The 23,901-nt window shown below is 42.7% G+C and overlaps 1 protein-coding gene across 1 annotated transcript in view; it reads right to left on the reverse strand.

Annotated features, from left to right (window-relative positions):
- Positions 1–5,548: 5,548 nt before the first annotated feature.
- CLSPN (claspin) overlaps positions 5,549–23,901 on the reverse strand; it is a 21,874-nt gene continuing 3,521 nt past the window's right edge. The window contains exons 3-25 of the mRNA XM_089478415.1: positions 23,187–23,572; positions 22,366–22,533; positions 21,774–21,857; positions 21,446–21,518; positions 21,195–21,303; positions 20,308–20,876; positions 19,821–20,024; positions 18,381–18,577; positions 17,019–17,221; positions 16,730–16,794; positions 16,016–16,221; positions 15,583–15,743; positions 14,739–14,962; positions 13,931–14,042; positions 13,494–13,563; positions 12,841–12,989; positions 10,859–11,023; positions 10,611–10,732; positions 9,434–9,564; positions 8,750–8,840; positions 8,389–8,471; positions 7,907–8,068; positions 5,549–6,720 (exon numbers count right to left, since the gene is read on the reverse strand). Of these exons, the coding sequence (XP_089334541.1) occupies positions 6,610–6,720; positions 7,907–8,068; positions 8,389–8,471; positions 8,750–8,840; positions 9,434–9,564; positions 10,611–10,732; positions 10,859–11,023; positions 12,841–12,989; positions 13,494–13,563; positions 13,931–14,042; positions 14,739–14,962; positions 15,583–15,743; positions 16,016–16,221; positions 16,730–16,794; positions 17,019–17,221; positions 18,381–18,577; positions 19,821–20,024; positions 20,308–20,876; positions 21,195–21,303; positions 21,446–21,518; positions 21,774–21,857; positions 22,366–22,533; positions 23,187–23,572 (3,845 nt within the window). The 3' untranslated portion in view covers positions 5,549–6,609. The remainder of the gene's footprint in view (positions 6,721–7,906; positions 8,069–8,388; positions 8,472–8,749; positions 8,841–9,433; positions 9,565–10,610; positions 10,733–10,858; positions 11,024–12,840; positions 12,990–13,493; positions 13,564–13,930; positions 14,043–14,738; positions 14,963–15,582; positions 15,744–16,015; positions 16,222–16,729; positions 16,795–17,018; positions 17,222–18,380; positions 18,578–19,820; positions 20,025–20,307; positions 20,877–21,194; positions 21,304–21,445; positions 21,519–21,773; positions 21,858–22,365; positions 22,534–23,186; positions 23,573–23,901) is intronic.

Raw genomic sequence — 23,901 nt, forward strand, 5'->3', positions numbered from 1 at the left:
TGACTTTGGGCAAGTCACACTCTCTCAGATTCAGGGGAAGGCAATGCAATCCTCTTCTGGGCAAATCTTGCCAAGAATTGGATTGGTTTGCCTTAGGGTTGCCATAAGTAGGAAACGACTTGGAGGCACACAACAACAACAACGTGAAGCTAGCATGGGATTTTCTGGGGCTGAGAGTGTGTGGCTGTCTTCTCCCTTACCAAAGATCATCATTGGAAGATGGGTTCTCTGAAGATGCCAGAGACATATGCTGGCGAAACTCTTCCAGATCAAAAACAAACTCTTCCAGATCATGAAAGCACAAAAAACCCACAAAAAAACATCATTGCGTTTTCTGAGTCATGTTTTCTCATGATGCGTCCCGACTACGACAGCCTCAGTTTAGTCATCTTGGCTTCTAGGAAGAATTCAGGCTTCATTTTCCAGGACCTATTCATGTGTCTTTTTAGCAGTCCACGGTATCCACAGGTGAGACTGATATCTACTTGATAGCCCTCCAAATATTTAAAGGCAGCCACAATGTCACCTCTCAATCTTCTCCAAGTCTTTGACCAATACTCACAAGGGCTTCATTTCCATCTCGGTCACCTTTTTCTCGACATAGTTTAATTTATCAAATATATGAGCAGAAACCATAGGCAGGAGGATGATCCCACAGAAATGACGTAAAGCCGTTGTCCAGCACTACTCAGAGCTTGGAAACATTACTTTTTTGGCACTATTTGGCTTTAAAGGACGGCCAGCATAGTGTAATGGTTTGAGTGTTGGACTAAGACACTAGGAAGCCAGGGTTCGAATCCCAGCTCTGCCATGGAAACCCATTGGGTGGCTATAGGCACATTGCACTCTCTCGGCCTCAAAGGATGGCAATGGCAAAACCTTTCTGAAGAAACATGCCAAGAAAACCCAAGCCTTAGGGTTGCCATAAGTTGGAAATGACTTGAAGGCGCACAAGAAGAACAAAGAGCCAGTGTGATACAGTGGTTTGAGCATTGGACTTTGACTCTCTGGGAGACCAGAGTTCGATTCCCTGCTCAGTAATGGAAACCCAAAGAGTGACTTTGGGCACACTCTCAGTCCCCCAAAAATCCTATAATAGGGTCACCTAAGAGTTGACATAAGTCAGAAACGACTTGAAGGCATATAACAACAACAAGAAGCTTTAAAACTTATTTTAAAAACAACTAAAAAGTTCTGATTCTACAAGATGACAAATTCAACATGTTCCCCCCCCCAGACACCTATTTTTTAGCCATCTCCGTTACGCAGGTATAAGAAAACAAAACACGTTCCTACAGAAAACAACAACAAACCGAAACGCGTTTGTCAATTAAGACGTTCTGTGGCTCTAAGCAAAACCAAGCAACCGAAATCCATGTTGCACAACCATCGATGTGGTTCTCTGATGAAGATGACGGGGGAAATATTAAGCCCAAAGGAGAATGGGAGGCTGCGCCATTTCCACACCTGCGCGCCACTGCCGAAAAACGAACAAACTTAAATACATATTTCATGGCTCCAGGAGACATCCCAAGTCATTCCAAGATATTTAAAGTAATGAGATACTTTCCAACAACTGAAACAAAAATGGGTCGGTCGTCTCTGGCTTTCGAAAGAGACATAAGGCTGTCTTCCTTTAACCCAAGGCATAAATCTTGTCCTTTAACCTCAGGGACAGAATTGAAAGGGGTTGTTTGATGGGGAAAAAGGGGGAATGTGATGAAAGATTGAGGATGAAGGCAAGGCAAGGGGGGGCCTGCTCACCCCAAACCCACACAAAGCTCCTTGGCTTGTCCACTCCAAAGCCATTTTTCACACCTTGAAACTACAGATCATTTCTAGCCTGGGTCCATCTGGTTTCTCAAATAGCCTGTCTCTTTGATAAATAACAGAAATTAAATTAGACAAGACAAACAAATAGGGTTGTGTGGTGTATTTTTTTCTTTCGCCCCCTTCCACCCTCCTTTCCCACCTTCCACCATCCCTTTCTCCGCATCTCTCAGGAAAGGAAAAAAGTGAGCTAATCTAATAATGGAGTGCATGCTTCCAGAGACCCCAAAGACCTGTCACAGTTGCAAGAGAGAAAGGATGGAGAAGCAAGAGAGCGATGGTTGGGAAAACGTTTGCAATGTTAACCTTTAACATGGGTTATAAGCAGGCTGCCTTGTGCCTTTTAATCTCTTTTTCATTTCCTCGCCTGCGAACCAGGGATGCTAACAAGGGCAGGATATATCCAAGGGTTAGCCGTGTTGGCCACATAGTAAATAAAAAATCCACCAACCTTTAGTTTTTGTGGGTTTTTCGGGCTATATGGCCATGTTCTGGAAGAGTTTATTCCTGATGTTTTGCCAGCACCTGTAGTTGGTGTTTTCAGATTTGGGTCAACCAAGATATATGCATGCTGTATATACTTGACTATAAGTCGACCCCATGTATAAGTCGAGGGCAAGTTTTGGGGCCAAAATGATGGATTTTGCTATGACCCATGGATAAGTCGAGGGTAAAACTTAGGGTCATATAGCAAAAGATCTGAAGGATGAAGCAAAGCAAAATAATGTCTAAGAACTTACAAAATTCCAGCAGACATAACTCTTTGTGCTTACTCTTAAAAAGAATGGATGGATGAGAGAGTAGAGGGGTCGGTGCTTCCAGGACAGAGTATACTCTTGCTTTTCACCAAGGGATGGTTCCTTCTTTTAAATTAGAGTTAAGATATAGTACTTACATTGACCAGTGAATAAAGTCGACTCAGGTTTTTTGAGTCAATTTTTTGACCTAAATTTCTAGACTTATACATGAGTGTGTGTGTGTATATATATATATATATATATATATATAATGCTTCCCAGCAATGAAGAAAGCAGAATAGGGATGGTCCATAATAAACTGAGACCCATCACATACGCGCCAACATGTCACACATTTGGACGCAGCTGGCCAAGCAACATCAGAGTGTGGTCAAAATGACCAGCATTATTAAAGAGGAAGACTATGCAAGCTAGGAGAGGTTGCAGAAGTTTGCTTTTACCTGAGACTACTGGGAAGGGCAAAAAATAGAGTTTACCCCAGCAAATTCCTGATACTAGTCCAACACCAAGACCACTATACCACACTAGCTCTCTTCTGATCATTTAGAGCTGCTTTCCTTTTGCAAAATGGAGTATCTCATGCCTCCCTCTCTCTCATCTGTGGCCAAAAGCCACAGGATGGCTGGAGAGTTAACAAAACCAAGGGCTGCAGCAGCTTGCACAGATTGTCCTCCTTTGGAAGCAGGAATCCAATGAGGTTTGCTGGAACTATGTGATAAAAAAGCAAGGTTTTTGAACATGGCAGAGCTTTGGGCAAGAGCAGCTCGCAGGTTGCTCAGCGGCTGGTGTTTTCCACTAGCAGCGGTCATTTAACGAAAGCAAATCCCTTCTCATGTTTAATTCTCTTTCCTTGGCCCAAATCAAATCAGTCTTTATTTCTCAACTGCTCCCTCCCGTGGCTGAGAGTGCATATTACAGTGGGTCCTCCACATTCACTAGGGTTAGGACCCCCAGTGAAAGTGGGAAAAGCACAAATAAAAACCCACAAATACATATTTCTAGGTCTTCTAGTGCAACTCAACGATCAACATCTGCTGGACGTTGACTACAGAATTGCATAGGAAGACCTACAAATTCCTAGAGCATTTGCCAATTAGCTTCTGGGTGCAATACAAGGTGTTGGTCATTAAAGCCCTATGTGGCTCGGGCCTGAGTTACCAGCGGGAACACCTCTCCCTATATAATCCACCCCACATACTCAGAACATCGGGGGAGAATTTGTTGGAACATGGTAATACTCAATTAACCACAACTTCCCATAGAGTATTCACTGCTGCAGCCCCTAAATTATGGAATAGTCTGCTGGAGGAGATCCTTCTTATCACTACCTTAGATGCCTTTAAGAAGGCACTAAAGGCGGATCTCTTCTGGCGGGCTTTCCCATCGGATTTGATATAGAGATGATGATTAAGACCCCCCCCCCAAGTACAGTGCGCCCACGTCATACGTAGATGCACTATACGCAGCTTTCAGCCCTATGAGGAATGACTTAGGGAGCTGGGGATGTTTAGCCTGGAGAAGAGAAGGTTAAGAGGTGATATGATAGCCCTGTTTAAATATTTGAAAGGATGTCATATTGAGGAGGGAGCAAGCTTGTTTTCTGCTGCTCCAGAGAATAGGACACAATAGAGCAATGGATGCAAGCTACAGCAAAAGAGATTCCACCTCAACATTAGGAGGAACTTCCTGATAGTAAGGCCTGTTTGACAGTGGAACACACTCCCTTGGAGTGTAGTGGAGTCTCCTTCCTTAGAGGTCTTCAAACAGAGGCTGGATGGCCAGCTATCGGGGATGCTTTGAATTAGATTTCCTGCATGGCAGGGGTTTGGACTGGATGGCCCTTGTGGTCTCTTCCAACTCTATGATTCTATGAATCTGTGCAATCTATCAAAGCCGAGCGGGGCGCAAGGGGCGGCGCATCCCATTTAGACCAATGAGGCAAGCACTCATGGCGCGCATGCACCGCCACGCCACCGCCACATGCACGAGCCCCATTACTTTTAATGGGGCTCAAGCATACGCAATTTTTTTATGCAGGGGGGTGGTGTGGAATGGATCCCCCACGTAAAAAAAAGGCACACGGTATGATGGTATATGAATTGATGTTTGGAGATTTTATGGAACTAATAGGGATGTATAATTCAGTATTAGTATTTTATTGACTGTTCAATTGCATTGTATTATTTTAATGATGTAATCCCACTTCAATCCTTGGAAGAGGCGGGACATATAAATAATAATTCTCTAGGAATCTTTTGGACCTCCAGCATGATTTCTGCAGACACTGTCAATGGAGTTGCTCTGGAGGACCTAGAAATTTCTAGAGAGAGCATATTAAATCCATGAATTCGCAAAAGTCAAAGCCGCAAATGTGGAGGCCTGACCATATTTAAAAATAAGGAGCACCCATTTTTATGTATGGTTGCAAACGCTGGACAATGGAGATAAGTAATGGGGATAAAAATCTTGTTTAGGGAAGCATTCCCAGGCCTTACATGATTGTTAGCCTACGCTGTTTTAACCTGTGTTATTTTATTGCTTCTAATTTAATATATGTATTAATCTCCATTGTTCCTTGCAGAGTGTATGCCACTGGCAGGTCTTTATTTTATTTTAATGGATTGCATGTACAGCGCTGTGTAAACCTACAGTGCTATATATATATATATATATATATATATATATATATATATAATATCAGGTCATTTGAGATGTGGTGCTGGAGGAGAGTTCTGCAGATATGGTATACTGATAAAAAGACCAATAAATGGGTTCTAGAACAAACTGGACCCAAACTCAAACTGCTACACAATAATATGAACTGATACACAACCACTTCCCCAGGGCAAAAACTGCTTTACCTTCCATGGAAAATGGTATGAAAACACCATTCAAAGACCTTCCCGTGAAATCTTCATTTCCAACTTCTAAAGATTAAAAGTAACACCTTTATTAAGAAAGCATATTTGCGGAGTACCACAAGACTTTATAGATACCACGCACAACCAATTTAACTTTTTTTAATACACAGCACACACCCACATACAATATGCACTCAGACAAACATACTGACAAAATAAATTTACAATCTAGCAGGAATAAAAAGCATGAAAATACATTCCTCCAAGACCGAAATTCACTGGAGGAATGAAGTGAATGGATGTGAAGCAACAGGCAGGATATTGCTCTATAAAGTTTTCAGTGCAAACATTCAAAATGTAGTCCAGAAGCATACTGCATTATTTCATTCACCTTCCAGATTTCAAATCCTGCTTCAAAACTGACTGGGACTGTAAAACAAGACCCTTTTTCTCTAGGTCTCTACTTTTCATTTTAAAAGCTTTAACTTGTTCATATAAACTTATGGACAACTGGAAGAGAGACACAACTGGCAGAACAAGACTTTGCCCTGCTTCCATCTTCTTCCTTGATACAAATTCAAGGTTTTGTTGAGGAAAAAAGAGCATAAGAATGAGGCGTGGGGCACAGGAGGAAATGGATTTCTATATCTTGGCCTACAGTACAAAATGGTCTCTTAGAGAAGTTAACAGCAAACCTTGATTTGGTGGAGAGAGAAAGAAGGAGCTTTACAAGATACTTTCAACAACAGTGGGGAAACGGAGGAGAAAAATATACCCAGCCTTTGTAAGTGGCAAAAGGCATGGAAACATTTAATCCACAGTCCCTCAATACAGAGCACTTCTTGTGAGTCCAATGTACATTGAGTCCAAGACAAGCCAATGTGGAAAAATGAAAGTTCACAATTAATGCTGGATTTGATGATGCATCCATTTAGGTAAATCATACCTTCTTTTTCCTTGCTGTCCCCTTTGTACCTGAGAATCTCAGGTAGTACCCTGAGCTCTGGCTCATTCAAGTGGCTATTATCCATACAGCCCTGGGTTTCTCAGATTAGGGAGATCCATGCTGGAATGACTCACTTTTGGATACCTGGGCAGTATGGAAAGCAGATGGAACTGGATTGGATGTGGCAGCAACCCATGTAACCCATCCGTCTCTTTTATCTCTCCAGATACTGGAATATGCTCCGGATTTGTTGTGCTGAAGTGCCATCAAGACGGGGCCGTTTGGGAGAAGGCGTTGCAATAGGAACGGGAACTCTTTTCTTGACCTGGAAGACAGCAAGAGTCGAGATAGCAGCGCCGCAACTCAGTCTGCAACTTTCTAGCACTTAAAAGTTATCCCTATCTTAACCTACACTGACATGTATTATCAACATCAGACACTGTTAAAGAACTAAATTTAAAGCGGTATTCCTGTCCATGTTGCTCAGTATCCTTATTTTTCTACAGGTGGCTGAACAAGCAGCTTAGGATTTCCTCAATGAATCAAACCTTTAAGCTAAGCAAGGATCCAATCTATTGCTCTAAGAATCAGATAACAAAATTACAAGGGGCTTCCAAGGAAGGCTTCAGATGCATCGACACTGTAGAAATAATGCAGTTTGACACAGCTTTAACTGCCATGGCTCCAATCCTACAGAATTCTGGGATTCGTAGTTTGGTGAGGCACCAGCACTCTGGCAGAGAAGGCTAAGAAATGGTAAAACTACAAATCCTGGGATTCCATAGGATGGAGCTGGAGCACTTAAAAATGGTGTCAAACTGCATTATTTGTAAAGTGTAGATGCATTCTCAATCCATCGCTAAATCAGGCACTCTCCAAACAGGACCAACATAGGCAAGCCAAAGGGCATGCAAAGGATTCAAAGGGCAAATGTAAAGTCATTCTAGTTTAAGCCATCCACACAGGATTGATAGCCACTACCAGGGTTTCTGTTGGTGGTCTTTCCTGGCATTGTTACTACTGATCTTTCAAAGCAAGTAGTAGGCTGGGCTACCAAGGGTGGATAGCAACTGATATGGAATACACTATCTAAACATCAGACAGGGATTTAAACATCTATGGTGTTTACGCATGAAAGGGGGCCCTTCAAAGTGTGGTGAAAAATATACTGGAAGCACATTCAAGGTGTTATTTCTAAGGAATAATAGTAGCAGGGTCTACATAAGGAGTGTCTGCCAATTTACTTGCCAGACAAAAACACATTTTTCTCTTTTTCCTCCCCACACTGAAAAGCGTCCTTAAACATACTGAGTCTGGAGTCTCCTTCTTTGGAGGTCTTCAAGCAGAGGCTGGATGGCCATCTGTCGGGGATGCTTTGATTGTGATTTCCTGCATGGCAGGGGGTTGGACTGGATGGCCCTTGTGGTCTCTTCCAACTCTACGGTTCTATGATTCTATGATTCTAAATACAGTCTAAGTAACTACCCTACTCAAATAAATCAAACATTTACCTTAGGCTTGGACTGCTCTGTGGGCTCTTTGCTTTTAACTGGGGAGAGCGTCTGGAAGACAAAGTTTCGCGAGTTCCTCGGGGCGTTTGGGTTGAGGTCTGACATGGCTGCCAGTTTCTGCAAGACCTCCTTGGGCCGGTTCAGCAGGGATCCGTTCTTCAGCTATAAAGCAAGGAGAAGGTTATCCAGAGGTGTACGTTTCAAGCAGGTTGGCTGAGCCCACTGAAGATCATTTAGGCCTTCAGAGAAGTAAGCCAGGAGCTTATTTCTTAGCTGATACAGAACACTGCCCCCCAAATTTTAAATTAGATATTAAAACCCCCACAACAAAATGCTCTCCTACATGCTCAAATGTGTGGGAACCTCCACTGTGCAATTTGACATGTGTGATGAAAAAACAACGCACGAACTCTTCTTTAAAAGAAGCACTTTAGCTGCAAGGTGATATTTCTTCCCTTTAATCCACCCACTATGCTACTAACCTGGGGATGGCTGGCAGGACAAAATGTTTCAAATGGATTTCTTGGTAGCGACTTTGATTCCTGAACTGCTGCTGGGGTGGTTGCTAGGATTAGAGGAGGAGGAAAAAGGGATGAGAAAGCTTTGCAGGGGGGAAGATGAAACACTGGGTGCATCTACACTGTAGAAATAATGCAGCCTGACACCATTTTAAATGCCATGGCTCCAGAATCCCAATTTTGTGAGGCCCAGTAACTCTTTGGTAAAGAAGGATATGACCTTTATTGCCGCTTCCTTCCCTTTTTACAGTTCTATTATTAAGTTCTTAGGGTTCTGTGATCCAAGAGTTAGCATCCACAAGTGCTCCAAAAGAAACAGACATACCTTTATTTTGTAGGGACTTAGCAGTGACTTTCTTTGCAAGTTTCATGAACTGGCTGTTCTCGTCGATATCTTCCTCTTCCCCTTTCTCTGACTGCAAATAAAAAGGTCCGTTGTTAGACTAGGGAGTTTTAAACAAGCGGGAAGAAGTAAATACATAAGATGCAACAGCTGAAACAAAGGTCTTGCTAGCCAGTGTTCTGCTTTTTAAAAAGCGTCAAAGGCTGAAGCAGCCAACAGTTGGCGCACAGGCTATAGGACACGTTCTCAGCCACCACAAAAATAACGTTTCTGGTAGAAAACAGGGCAGAGGGATTACAAAATTTTGTTTTGAATTCTCTTCCAGCTGCAACGTAGTGCACTGGTTATTTCTGTAGTAGAAACAGCACCAATATGTTTGAGGTCAATGTGGGAGCTGCACCCTGTCTACTCAATCCAGCGCCATTTTATTTCACACCCACATTTGCCAACAAGTGTCCCTTTCATGGAGTCAATCCCTTCCATGACAAACAACATGTTTTCAAAGGCATTTGTGTCTTCATCACACATTACACTATAGATAGATAGATAGATAGATAGATAGATAGATAGACAGACTTTAAATTCGTCCCATAAGTGATCATGCTTGGATAAAAGAAGGTAAAAGGGAATGGTCCTGGACAAACCCAGCTAGGCTAAACTGGTCACCTGCTCCCGAAGCCACTGCTCCCGCTCAAAGCGCTCCTTCCTCCACTTGGCCTCTGTCTCCTGTAGATGCTCCTCATTCTCATCCTCGTCCTCACCATCTTTGTGAAACATATCCATCTGAGAGGAGTCATCTAAGAGATACAGAAAGAGAATCAGTTCTTGCCTCTCCAATCTGAATTGTTCCATTAAAAAGTAAACTTGTAATTGCAGAGAGAAAAAAATCACTGTTGGCAGTGTGGGGAAGACTTGGAACAAGGTTCAAACAACACTTCCCCAGTGGAACAGTGAACAGATTGGGGTGTAACATGCATCTTTCTTTCACTCGTAGAGCCTAGTGTCCTACCAGACCCCCTGTTTTCCAAGGAACACAGCCCCACATGTCTCTTACTTTGGTTTCCAAAAAGTAAAAAATAATATGAGTTTCTTAAAACTAGAAGGGGGCTTCCCAATACTTCAGTTTTAGTAGGAGGCACTGGTGTTGTCCAGGATGGCTGCCAAACTGGCCCATAGACCCTGAGGTTGCCCATTCCTGAGAAAGGTATTCAGTCACAAAACATTTAGAATCAAAGTGTTAAAGATAAAAAAGGCATGTTTCTCACTTCCTTGAGTGGGACCCAGAAAAACGAGCCATGTTTGGTAGCCATCAAAGCCATCTTCCTTTGGTTTTCTACCTGCTTATCACTACTGAAACAGAAAAGTTATCAAACAGTACTCAGGATGAGTCTCGCTTATCTGAAATGCCTAGGACCTGAAGTGTTTTGAATTTTGGAATATTTGCATATATATATATATATATATATATATATATATATATAGAGAGAGAGAGAGAGAGAGAGAGAGAGAGAGAGAGAGAGATCCTGGAGATTAAACCCACGTCTAAAGATGAAATTCATTTACCTTTCATATACATCGCATACACATAGCCTAAAGGTCATTTTATACACAATATTTTTAATAATTTTGTGCATGAAACAAGTATGTATACACTGAACCATGAGAAAGCAAAAGTGTCACTATCTCAGTCACCCATGTGGACAATTTTGGAGTTTGGAGTATTTTGTATTTTGCAGTTCCAAAGATGGGAGGCTCAGCATGTATCCAAGTTATATGTGACTGACTGATGGCACTGACTTGGTGGGTCAAGAGTTGCCCAGACCTCCTTCTGTCAATACTCTACCTATGTTCTTCCACCTGAACTTTCTCATCCTCCCAGGGCCGTCATTGTGCAGGTCTCCATCAGCAAGGTATCTCTCTTGATAGAAGCGCAGCTGCCGTTTGTCATCGTCCAGCATCACCTTCCTAAAGTGGTACCCAGGCAAGGAAAGGAAACTGAGATTGGTCTTCACTTGAAAAAGAAGCCATACTTCCACAAAAAAAAAAGACATCACTTAAGTTCCACACATGGATGACTCCACAGATACTGACATGTGTATCTTGTTAACTTGATCCTGCAGCTCCGCATCAGTAGGGAGATTCTCATCAAGGACTTCTTCTTCGTATTCATCAAGTTCCTCGCCATCATATTCATCTTCACTTCCCACTTCGCTCCCCGAAAGCTCAGCCTCATCTTCCATGAAGTCCTGCAATATACTAAATAGTTCCAAGGGGAGATGGGGAAGAGGAAAAACAAGTTGAGTTTTAAAGGATTTAAAGTATTGTTGACCATGACAAACCAGGGACTCATCTTGTCCAGAAGAACCAGCACCTGACTACCAAAGAACCTCAAATTCAGCTCTCAGGTACAGACACACTCTCTGTCGCTTGTTCTGCTTTGCTGTTTCAAAAAAGGCATTTATATCTGGAGAAGATACTAGCTAAACTTTATATAGCACCAACATAGACCAAAATCACTGAACTACAATAGACTGGAAGTGCAAGGCTTCTGTAACATCTGGCAGGATACCAAGTTGAGAAATCCAGACTCAGTAATAAAATTCTGAGAAAACCTTTATTAAGAAACTATGGCCCGTTACACATGGGCTTAAAAGTACGCGCACAGCGCGTACTAGGGTTAAGGCGGGGCGGTGCTTCCGCACCGCCCTAACCCTAGTCCATGCTGCACGCGCACAAAATGGCAGCGGCCGTTCCACACGGCCGCTGTCATCGATACGTCACAACCGCGCTGCCTCCAAACGAGGCGGCGCGGTTGTGACGTATTGGGGTCGCGGCAGGGCGCCTAGGGTGCCCTTTCCGCGACCCCAGGAGCTCCGTTTCGGAGCTCCTTCCTGGTTTGGTCCGCTGGGCGCAGCCTTCAGATGGCTGCGCCCAGCGGGCCAAAGGAGAAAGGGGCCAAACGGCCCCTTTTTCCTTCTCCCCGCCGCCGCGGGGTGTCCTTGGGGCTTGAAGCCCCAAGGACACCCCTTTCCAGGCTGCGGGGAAGGGGCCTTTTGTCGCTTCCCCGCAGCCCGGAAAGCGGCGGATTGGGGCCTCAGCGGCTGCTGCTCTGGCCACTGAGGCCCCGATCCAGCGGGGAAAGGTGGGCCTACAGGCCGCCCCAAAGGGGCGGTCTGTAACGCGCCTATATATCCAGTCCTGTGACCTTCACTGTCAGAACTGACCAGCAAAAGTTAACACTGTCTAATTAAACTGCACACAATTTCAAAGTGGGCTAAAGTTTTATTCATTCTAATTAATACACATATTTTCTCTCTTGTTCCGATACCATTCCTTGTTTGTTTTTACAGCTAGACTCTTTCACAGAAGCAACCTGGTACAGGCTCCTCATGTTTACCTTCCTTCTGGTATTATCTCAGCACCTCTGTCTGAGATCATTATGTCTTGGCAATACCTGTCACACCAACTTCTCAACATTTTATGGCGGGCAAAGTGCATATGCAACTCCTGGCAGCTTCAAGTATATTACAAAGTTGTATAATCCTATGCAAAAAAATTTGAGAATTTTCAACAGTATGTCAGCCTTGCAAATGAGCCCAGGAATGTTGCAAGCCTATAAAAACGTTCACTAGCCTGTTAGCCACTTAGTGCTAAGGGAGATTTTCCGAATCCTCAGCCTCCAAGTTCCATTTGTGTTGTCTAAGGTAAAGATGAGAGTCAGGAGGCAGGTCAGATATTGATGGACTATAACCCTCAGCATGCCTCATCACTGGCTATACTACTTAGGACTGTGGGAAGGCACACCGTTCTGTAGGATGGAACCAGGGCAGTTAAAGTGGTGTCAAACTGCATTATTTATACAAGTGCACCCTTTGTTGGAGCAGCAATCTCCAGTAGTCATAGCTTAAAGTTTGCTAATCTTCTCAGGCAAGACACTGGAATGTTCTGTTACTTGCATCCTTCAAGTGTACATTTTTTGTGTGTTTCGTTTAGCTTCAGCTTCTGCATTTCCTCTGAATATAGCAAAACTACAATAGCATTCTACGTTGGCAAGGCTACAAGGATTTACTTACAATTTCTTCTTCAATCCTTCTCTTCGTCTCAACACTTCCTCTTCATCATCAATTTCCGATTCAGCTTCACCCTCTTCTTCTTCCTCCTCGCTCCCTTCCTCTTCTTCTTCTTCTTCTTCTTCTTCCTCCCCCCCTTTGCTCTTCTCATCCTGTTAATCCAGAAAATATTACATTCAGAAATTCAGGCAGTGCATGGGTGTATTGTTTACTGTTCTTTATTACTCTCTACCATTTCAATATTCTGAAGATATTCCAATCTGAAAAAAAAATGAAATCCAAAGCACTTCTGGGCCCAAACATTTTGGATAAGGGAGATTCAATCTGTAGATGAAACTTGAATAAGGCAGTTCATTTGCACCATGATGCCCTTGCTCTATTAGGTAAAAATGATATTTTCAAGTTTTGGCTGCATGCAAAGGCTAAAATCCAATGTGATGCTCACAATGTCAAGATTTTCAACACCTTCAGCTGTCTTCAACATGGAAAACATATTCCAGGGGTTTTCCCCATGATGTTTTAGAAGGCTGTAGTGGAGATGTTGGATGACATTCCTGCATTAACTTGTGCGAACGGAGGTAAAGTGATACAACCCAACTCTCTAAGCTTGTTCAGAAAAAAACCCTGCAAAGATGCATAATACTGATGATACTCACTTCTTCACTATCAAAGGGATGGTCATCAGTTACCAACTGGAAATCGCCAAACTCTTCTTCTTCATCTTCCCTACAAGTACAGAAATGGGAGGTTAGAAGAAATTATACTTCTGGAATGGAACAGAGGTTAAACATGTCAGTTTAAGTTGCTATATAACCTGTCCCACCTAATGAGCCATAACAGAACAAGATAAGAACTGAAAGAGCACCATAGGCAGAGAGGAATCCAAGGTGCTGCAGCGTTCAAACAAAGCATGGCTAATCTTGGGGAGAAAATGAGCAAGAGGAAGCACCAGAACTGGAAAGCTTTGATATGCAGATGCAACTAAGTCTGGTCTATTAAAATACATCCTTTTTATGATCCCGTCCACTGAAGTGAACAGAAAAACTGACAAGGGACTTGATACTTTGCACATCCCTGTCCTCCAGATCCTCACCTGTCCTTTGGGAAAGAGCCAGAACAAAGAGCTACTGCCTCTGCCATGGCGTCATCAGTGCTGTCCTCTTTTTCCAGCTTAGAGGGTGCTGAAGAGGCTCGAATGGGAGAATCTGAGAAAGCAATCAGAATTGAGAGGTCATGCAACCATGCTGGTAGGCCATGGTCAGCATCCAGTCTTCCCCAGATGAAATAGGAGGGAATACTCTTAAGTAGCATACTAACAGCACTGGAGAGGTCTCCATTCAGAAACAAGATTTTTGGAAAATCAAAGTACCTGTACTTTGAAACAATTTTCCAAACACAGGACCAGCCAGTTTCACCCGCTCACAAAAATGCAAAAACCACTGCACAAAATCGAAACGGAAGTGGCCAGAAGTAAAAAAAGATTTTGTTTATTGCTAATGGGGGAGCTTTGTTCTACTCCAATCATGAATTTCAGGAACAGGCAATGTCCTTCCCTTCCCCAAGAGTTTGGGGAGAACCTTTAGTGGGGTCCAGGATGGAACCACAGGGCTACTAAACAGCCTCAGTAGCTGCATGTTGCCCACACTTTACCCCATAGTATAAATGAAAAGAATGGGTAAAATGACTTTAACAATTAATAGTCCATTAAAAATATTGAGATACAATTTCCTGGCCAGAACTAGGTATGGAATAGCTTACGTTCCTCATCTGCCTGCAAGTGTTTTGGTCTGAATTAAGTATTCTCTCTGGATTTAGTTTTCAACCTACTAAAGACCAAGGACACAACTTGGGCTTACAGTCTGCACTCTCTCTTGCTGTGAGGAATAAGACTTAGGACTTGCCTTGAGATGCAAACTTTCCAGAGCAAAGGTTAAGCAGTTCTTCCATGTTTGGCTTCTTGCTGCCGTAAGTGCTAGGTGGCTTGTCCTGAGAACCGAATTGTCCAGAACAGAGATCCAACAGCTCATCCATATTGGCATCCATTGCATTCTCATCCATGCTAGCCAAAGGCAGGCGGCTCTTGGACGACTGGTATTTGTTCTGCTGATGACCAACGTTCAAAAACCTAAAGCAAAATTTGTGTGTAGCTATTATAAGTTGTTTACTTTCACCAAAGCAGTCTCACCTGGTTTAATGTTATAACACAGAAACCTCAGGAAACCACTTCTCTGAGGACTGCCCTCAGATGTAGAATAAATGCCCACAGCAATCCTATTTCTTTCCAAGATTCTGCATTCACTGGAAGCTGATGGCAGCATCTTGCCTAATAACTCAAATTCTTTTCATTTTTTCCCAGTAGTGAATTGGCAGTTTCTATTTCTGATAGCAAGAATCCAATTGAAGAACAACAGATGCATTTTATCACTCTCTTTATCTGTTCTACGGACTTAAAGATCCATGCCAGACAATTCTAGGCACACTTACTAAGTCCCACTGTATTTAATGCAACATGTGCACATGTTGTAAGCCTTCAAGTTGTTTCCAACTTATGGCAACCCTAAGGTGCATTCACCCAGTGGGTTCCCATGGCCAAGCAGGGATTCGAACCCTGGTCTCCAAAGTCCTGGTCCAACATTCAAACCACTCACAGAACAGTCACTGGAAAATTATTTTAGGAATGATATTTTAATCACATTTTTGAAACCATTGCCAATATAAGAAAGACAGCTTTGTACAGCTACCTACCCATCTGAATCAAGCAACTGACTCTGAGTGTCATCTTCTAAGGAAAACTGGAACTGGAACCTCCCAGCTGCTCGAACTGGACTTTTCTCTTCAGATGTAGCATTGTAGAGATCTTGTGAATCTTCAATGGGGAGGGATGGCTCAGATGCCTTTCCTGAGCTCTAAGCAGACGCCCCAAAAGAAAAACTACTGGTTAAACTATCATGGTACAATCCTATGGAATCAGGATTTGTAGTTTGTTGTGGCGCCAGAACTCTCTGTGAGCTTTCTCTGTGAAAGGCTAAATATCTCACTACAAATCTCAGAATTCCAAAGCCTTGAGTCATGGCAGAGAAGGCTCAAGCGCTGTCAAACTGCATTAACTCTGCAGTGTAGATGCAACCCTAGTGACCACTTGGAATCAGTTAAGACTGCAAAGCTTAAAAAAGCTTACCTTGGACGCAGTACTGACAAAGCTTGTTTTGAAAAAGCCAGGTGAAGGAGAGCGCACCGCACCAACGGCAGACAAGAAGTTGCCCCCACGTGCGAGTTGCTTATTACAAGGTTGATAGGAGGGAATCATGGAACCAATGAGCTCAAAGCTGCTGTTGTGGCTGTTCTCCTTGGCCAAATTTGGCAGCAAAAAGGAATCTTCATCTTCTAAGGGAAGTGGTGGGGAGAAACTGATTTTAGAAGAACCAAAGCATAGTAATGTAACAAATAAATAATATTTCATTTACCATAGACTGTGTTTAAAGTCTGGGTGCTTTCAACATGGGTGGACAGTACCCAGAGACACCAAAACGAATCACCCAACCCAATAAAAACACTCTTCAGCTCCCTCTGAGTCCACATGCATTATTTACTTTCATTATTTACTTCCCCTAAGCAGGGAAAAATATTTTAGCTTCACAAAACCAAGTGAAGTTGTTTAAGCAGCAAACTAGTAATCTGACAAAGCTAGTTCGCTTTACAGGTGAGCAGGGACTTGCTTCTGGGATCTCCTCTCTGCCAAATCCAAATATATTCCATAAGTGACTATGATAGGTCTCTCAGCTTTTGGTAACATAGGAAGAGAGTTAGGCAAGATATTTCAAGGGAAGGTTCTTAACAGAAAAGTGCACTGCTCAAAATAGATGCCAACTGAAAAAGTGGGCAGGTGTTTTACCCAGCTTCTCCGGCCGTTTGTCCATGACTTCTTCCATCTCAGCCTTTTCACAGGGAAGAGAACATCTGTCAGAAACAAGTGTAGCCAATGTAAGGTAATCATATTCTTTTTTTTAAAGGATTGTTCTACATATGGCAGTATTCAAAGAAATTAGCATGAATGAATGTGAGTGAACATAACTGTTGCCAAGAGGCTGTTGGTACTACCTAACGTAAGACAACAGGCAATTTGTATTTCAGATCTAGACACAATACATATATGCTTTTGATGCACAAATGGCAAAATGTACCCTGTTTTTGAAGAATTATCCTTGAACAGCAACAATGTCGACTCTGTGGAAGGCGGCTTTGGAACAGCCCTGAAGTGCACAGGCTTGGCCACCGGATCCTCATCAATGGATTCCTTGTCTGTTTCTTTGTCACCATCTTCAACCGCCTGCTCTTCTAGCTCCTCATTGTCCTCTTCTGCCTCATCAAGAAGATACTCTATACTCTAAAAGAGTAACACAAGTGAGCAAAAGAGAATTAATTCACTTGAAAAGTGTACCCTCCAGAGGAAGTGAGGACTCTTAATGAGAATCATACTGGATCAGACCAAAGTCCTATGCAATTTGACAACATGTTCACATGGTGGCCAATCAGTCGCCTATGGGCAAGCCCTCCAACCTGCCTTGAATGCAACTGCTGAAGATACAGGGGAAATAACTGAGCATGAATGCGTGTTTCCAAGAGGCAAATAGTACTAACAAGAGACAAAGTGCTAGACCTCATTGGTAAGCTACAAACAATTGAATCATAGGGTGCAGACAGTATCCACTTGAGAGTTCTTGAAGAATTCAAAAGTGAAATTGCAGATCTTTAATTAAACCTTCTAAATAAAAAAATTATCAGCCTGTAGAATTCAACAAAACCCAGGGGAATACAGCAATCGATGGCTATCAGTTGCAATGGCTATATGCTACCTCCAGGTTCAAAAGTTTGCTTCTGAGAGAACACCAGGAGAAAGATTTTCAGGTCATGGCCTTCTCATGGGCAGAATGTGTTCATGGTTGTACGGTACTTGTACAAATCCAAATCACTAAAGGAAAAGGAGAATGCGGCAGGGCAAAGCACTGCTCAACCTGTGCCACTCACAACTATACTGTTTGTTACTGGAGTTCTTTGCTGCTAAGATGTCTGAAGGGCATAATTATGTTAATCTTGATCTCATTTTATACCATCCTGTATTTGGTATTTCATGATCACAGCTGTTGCAAGGTATGGAAAGAGGCACTTCAGCATTCCATGGCTGGACACCCTAATTACTCCATTAACCCCCTTTTCACAGAAGGAAATTGTTTCCTGATCAATTGGACATGGCAAATGGGGTGCATACACGCTTCCGCCTACAAAACTACCTGAAGCTTTGCCCAAACCATTGGACAAAGGAAAATCTGCTCTTCATTGCCTTTCTCTGGGCAGCTGGAGCCTTTAGGACACTAAAATATGATGATTTGTCACATTTCAAAGAACTTTTATCTCCCTGGCAAAGGGCCAGTATGAAACATGGCACAAATTCCCAACTGTCTTAGTTCCTGGACAATTTGTGAACAATCAGCAACCCTCTAAAACTTGCCAATGTAGACAAAAAGAAAAGAAAAGAAAGGGAAGACCTCTTTATTGCCTTCCTCCTCCTCCTCTTCATCAGATTCATCTGTCATTTCTTCCTCCTCCTCCTCTTCTTCCTCCTCCTCCTCCATCATCTCCTCATTATCCAGTTTAAACAATGCTTGTCGCTTCTGGCGTTCTTCTATCCTGCGGAGCTTCATGGCCTCCTGCAGCTTAGCCTTCAGCATACATAACTTTTCACCTGGACAGCCAGGAAAGCATAAATATTAGATGCACAGTTCATACACACACAGTTACTGTACCACCTTGGGCTAATATTTTAATGAAGCTATTCAGTTTATTTTAAAAGCCTGGGTAATTTATTTGAAACAGAGGCAAAAGTTGCACAAACCAAAGTGCTGACTGAGAGAGTCAAGACTTCTGGGCTAGGATAAACTGAGCATACAGAAGTCGATCAGTGAAGATGAGGCCAGGCTTATGCTTGCCTAAAACATACAACTCCTGTGTTCTCGGCATTGCTTGATTCTCTGGATTTTTAAACCTAGCTGAAAGCATGTTTTACTCAACAGATCTTCCTGTTGATAGGCAGGCCCCAGAGCAGTTGATGCCACTAAAGAATTCAAAGTTTCACTATCACAAAGCACGCTTCCCCAGGCATAGCTAGGGCATTTGATTTTTCCTTTGGATTCTGCATCAAAGATGCAGACTCTTCCCTTATCAAATAGCAAGGTCTCTTCTTTAAAAATGACACTGTCGGGAAACATTTTGCTTTGGGGATTAAAACTGGTCAAGACAAGAGCCCTCACCTTTCCGCCCCGACTTAGAAGAATAATTAGAAGCCCATATCCTATATTTAGTCCATCTAAAACGATTGATTGCAACAGAACAGCCCAGCCCAGACAACTATACATATGTGAAGCAGTTAGGTAGGTAAGTAGAAAGGGTGTGGAAAATGTCCTGTAGAAAAATAAAACACCACATCTCTACTTACAGAACAGCATCAATATACACCTGTATCTGGCCAAGGCTAACCCACAAAGCTGGTGCAACTCAGTAAGCCAGACCAGGGTTTTCCTTCCTCCTATCATTCACTGTCAAGACCACTGCAACAAGGCAGAGTGCTGATGTTCAGCAGTTACCAACAAACCTACAAAGAAAGGCTAAATAAATCAGGATCAGGAAGGCCAGAAAGCATCACTGCAGATGCTTGCAAGTGGACTGCAACTAAGCTCCATTTTGCAGCCTGGGATCTACAACCTGAATTATTGTACTGGGTCTTATCCCTGGGCGAAATCAAACCATGCTTTGTATGCTTGGTAGAGAAATGTCCTAACTGGTAAGAATGATATCTGTGTCCCATTCCCTTAGTTCTAGCTACTGCTGGCCTGCTAAAGCTGTTGGCAAATTGGAATCTGATTACTGGGGGCAAAAATGTTTCCCCAGTCATACAAACAACCCTTGCGCTTCTGCTCCCTTAAGCATACCTGGCTTTGTGGGGATGGCATCTTCTACAGTCTCTGCTGCCAGTATCACCGGCACCACATCTGCTTTCAGCTCCTCCTTGCCTTCATTAGTCGTCTCTTTACGAATAATATTCAAGCTCACCGCTCGCTCCGCCTTTGGTTTGGCAGCATGAAGGGCATGCTTCGCAAAACGTTCTTTCAGTGCTTCAAGTTCTGGTTTGACCCCTTTGTTAAAAAGGAAAAAAATACTGTAGTATTAGAATCATTTCTTTTGTATTTCTGCAGTCTTTATTTTTTATTAGCCAATTCGATCAACAAGATCCAGCTAAAATTAGCAGAACTGGTCCAGGTGAAGAACAGGAGCCTTCCTGTTAACAATTTAACCACTGTGTCCATCTCTGCTTGGGGTTCCCTGAATTCTTGCAGAAGGCGGTGACTCTATAAAGGAGTAAAGATCAAAACTCTACAAACATGGCGTAAGAATGCAAATACAAATCTGGCACCATACCTTTGTTAGGCTTAGGTTCGTCAAGATCAATAAACGAATCATCCTCTGAACACAGTCTAGGCTTGACTGTCAGGTCCACCCCCAGCTCCCGAAGCCGATCCAGTTTGGACTTCTTTGTCTTTTCACCAGTAGGTACCAATGCAGCTTCTGGTGGCTGGACAGTTTCTTTGGGCCCTGTGCAAGGTCCTGGTGGCAACTCCTCTCTTTGCTGAAGGGCACTTCCTTCCTCTTTATTCTCCAGTGATTTGAGGCATTCAGTGGTGATTTGGCTATGCTTTTCTTGATTGTCAGAAGTCCACTCCTCTCTAAGGCACTCAGGTTTGGAATCACTATTCTGTTCATTTTGCTCAAGGCAATCTCCTGTTGTTTTTTCCACTTTCTCAGTAGAAGAGCCACCTGTGTTCACCAATGTAGGGTCCAGGAAAGTCGAATCCTCTGGATTAACCCCCTCTCCCAGTTCTCTCACTGGCGACTGGTCAGGTTGCTCTTTCTCACTCTCATTGCCACTGGCGCCAGATTTCTTTGGAACAGCACTTTCTTCATCAAGATTCGGTTGATATTTAGTCGACCTGTCAAGAAAAACAGTCAAGCTAGCATCACCTTCCACTGCCTTGAATGCTGTCATGTGAACACACAAGGGAGACATACAAAAGAAACATAGAACATAATAATAGTTTAGCCTGATAACCTTGAAAGAAGAGTATGAAAATATACAATTTCACAGATTCGGCCAATATCCAGACACAGCAATGTATAAATTGCTCTTTCGTTTGGGATCGAAAAGGGAGATGATACAATATTTCCCAACCAACACCCGTGTGTGTGTGTGTGTGTGTGTGTGTGTGTGTGTGTGTGTATTTGCCCATTTTAAGCCAGGCTTGACTTACTTTAGCAAAGTCATTGCACTGCCCTGGAAGACAGGGCGAGGTTTACGTTTGAAGAATTCATGGACGCTTTTGGCCTCCGGTAGGTGATATGGGAGTGACACAGTGGCTTCTACCAGAGAAGGAAACAAGGACATTAGACCACCTTATGTAGCGCAAGGAGGGAAAGCATAAATCATCTTACTGATACACAACCACAATAAGGATAAGTTCACATGTTTTACAGAATCATGCATAGACTCTTTAACTCTTACCTCTAAGAAGCCGCTGGGTCTCACTGTGCAGCTTCTTCATGGCTTCTTTACTTAACTTGGCTGCCTTCCGCTCCTAATATGAACAACATGGAAGTGAACACGCTCACAAATGTAAGGTAGATTATATATATATATATATATATATATATATATATATATATATGGCCAGCACATTACTCAAAGAATTAAAAATATGACATACCAAAGATGGAGGATATAGTGGTCTTTAAGTACCATGCAAATCGTCACCATTTCCCCTTCCCAAAAAAAAAAACTTTGACATCAGAAGGAAAGCTAAAAACAAGAGCACATGAATATTTTTTTTTACCTTTCTAGGCTCTTTTAACAGTGGCTCCACATTTTCATCCATCACACGTTCATAATCTTCAGCATCAGTAAACAGCAGTTTGGACTAAGATGAAGGGAGAGGATTCAGTCAAATCTCATCTCCCACAAAAGTGAGACATGCTTACAGATTTATCACACACAATGCTAATTTCCTTGATCCCAAAGGTTTTTAAGATTGCTGTGGCACATTTGGCCAGTCAGAGCTGGTTGCTGCCCAGTACACTGGACTGCCACACTTTGCAGGTGTGCTCCACCACAGTAGTACATTTGGAAGCTTCCTACACCCTTTATTTCAACGTACTGATCTCCTTGCCACTGCATCTGCACTGCAGAAATAATCCACTTTGACACCACTTGAACTGCTATGGCTCAATGCTATGGAATTCTGGGTCTGAAGTGGTTAAATATCTTACAAAACTAAAGATCCCAGGTTTCTATAGCCATGGCAGTTGAACTGATATCAAACTGGATTATTTCTGCAGGTGAGAATGCAGGCTACCTGGCAGTTGGCTCAAGAAAACGAAAATAAACCACTTTGCTTCGATTTTTTGGAATGATTCGGTAGAATTTACCTTTTTTCTCATTTCCTCCTTCGCCGCAGCTTTTATTGATTCCAGCGATTCTTCATCTTGGAAAAGGGAATCCCCGTCTTGTTCCTCTTCCTCCAAGCCGTTCTCAAAGAGGTCTTTATCAGCCAACAGGCACCCGCTGTCATTAAAAGTAAACTCCTCGCCGTCCTCCTGACCCAAGGGAAACAGAATTAAAAACTGAATTAAAAATTGATCTCCTCGTTCCTTCGATACCCATTTCAAATACATACTATATAGGCATACCTCAGTTAACAAAGCCTCTGACAAAGAAGCACCTCTTTATCAACTCTTTTTATGCCCTCTGTGATTTATTTTCCACATTCAATGTGACATGTATCAGTTGTGGGGTTTTCTTCCAAGTGAGAAACATTCCATCATGCAATCTTATCCACAGTCTAAAGTGTCAAATCGAGAACACTTGGGTCATATTTATCTAGACTGGGGCCTGTTACAGACTGCCAAAATAAAGCTGCTTCGGGTCTCTTTGGAGGTATGCTATTTAAATGATGCATGGGTCCTAAGAGTCCAGAGGTCGCGCCAAAGCCACACTCCATTCCTAAGCACTGGAGTGCAGCTTTGGTGCAGCTTCCGGATTCTTAGGATGCATGCATCATTTAAACAGCATACCTCCAAAGAGACCCGAAGCAGCTTTACTTTGGCTGTCTGTAACAGGCCTCGGTCTTCTTTTCTCCTGAGACAGTAGTGAGTTGGGCTACTATAATGCTAAAATGGCACACCACAGGGGTTCAAGTCAATGCATGAAAGCACAGTTCTGCAAAGTGCTCCCCTCCTTCCCGTCATACCTTTCGCTCTTGCGTTTTTTCCTTCTTTGACGCCTGTCTAATGGCCTTCGTGCTCTTTTCTTTCTTCGTCCTCCTTCTCCTTGGACTACCTTTTTCTTTTCCTTCGCTTTGTTTCACGCCATACGTTTTGTGTTTCTTCCCATTTTTCTTGGGGCTTTCCCATGGAAGCCTAGGCAATAGGTCCTCAGCATCACTGCCATTGCTGTCAAGCAGAGCTGGGCTGGATCCCTTCTCCTTAGCAAGAAACGTATCCTCATATTCCTTCGCACCTTCCACCTCTGAAGCCTCTGATTTCTCAGGAACGAGGTCTTCTTTTTCGCTATCGCTGTCTTGGAGCACCTTCTTAGACTTTGTTCTCTTCTTCACATAAATCTCATCATCTGAATCTGTTAAAAATATAAACGTTATACATCCCTATGCTTCCATCCCTTTCCCCTCCATGCATATTTTATATAATAATAATAATTTACATCAATAAAATAATACAATACAATATAAAATATAATTAGTGAAATACTAACATTAATGCAATAAAATAGCTAAACCATCATCTCTTAATGTCTTACCCTCTTTTCCTTACTGATGGCACTACAAATCCAATTATATATACCTTCTAAGGAGGGCTTATGCTGAATTCAATATGATTTCGCTGAAGCTTGTTGGATAACGTTGCTCTCTTAGCCAAAATAATGCCTTTCCTGGCTACAACCTACAT

The sequence above is a fragment of the Sceloporus occidentalis genome, unplaced genomic scaffold, assembly GCF_023333645.1.
Source record: "Sceloporus occidentalis isolate IW3139 unplaced genomic scaffold, rSceOcc1.0.p SCAF_13, whole genome shotgun sequence".
Lineage (NCBI taxonomy): Eukaryota > Metazoa > Chordata > Lepidosauria > Squamata > Phrynosomatidae > Sceloporus > Sceloporus occidentalis.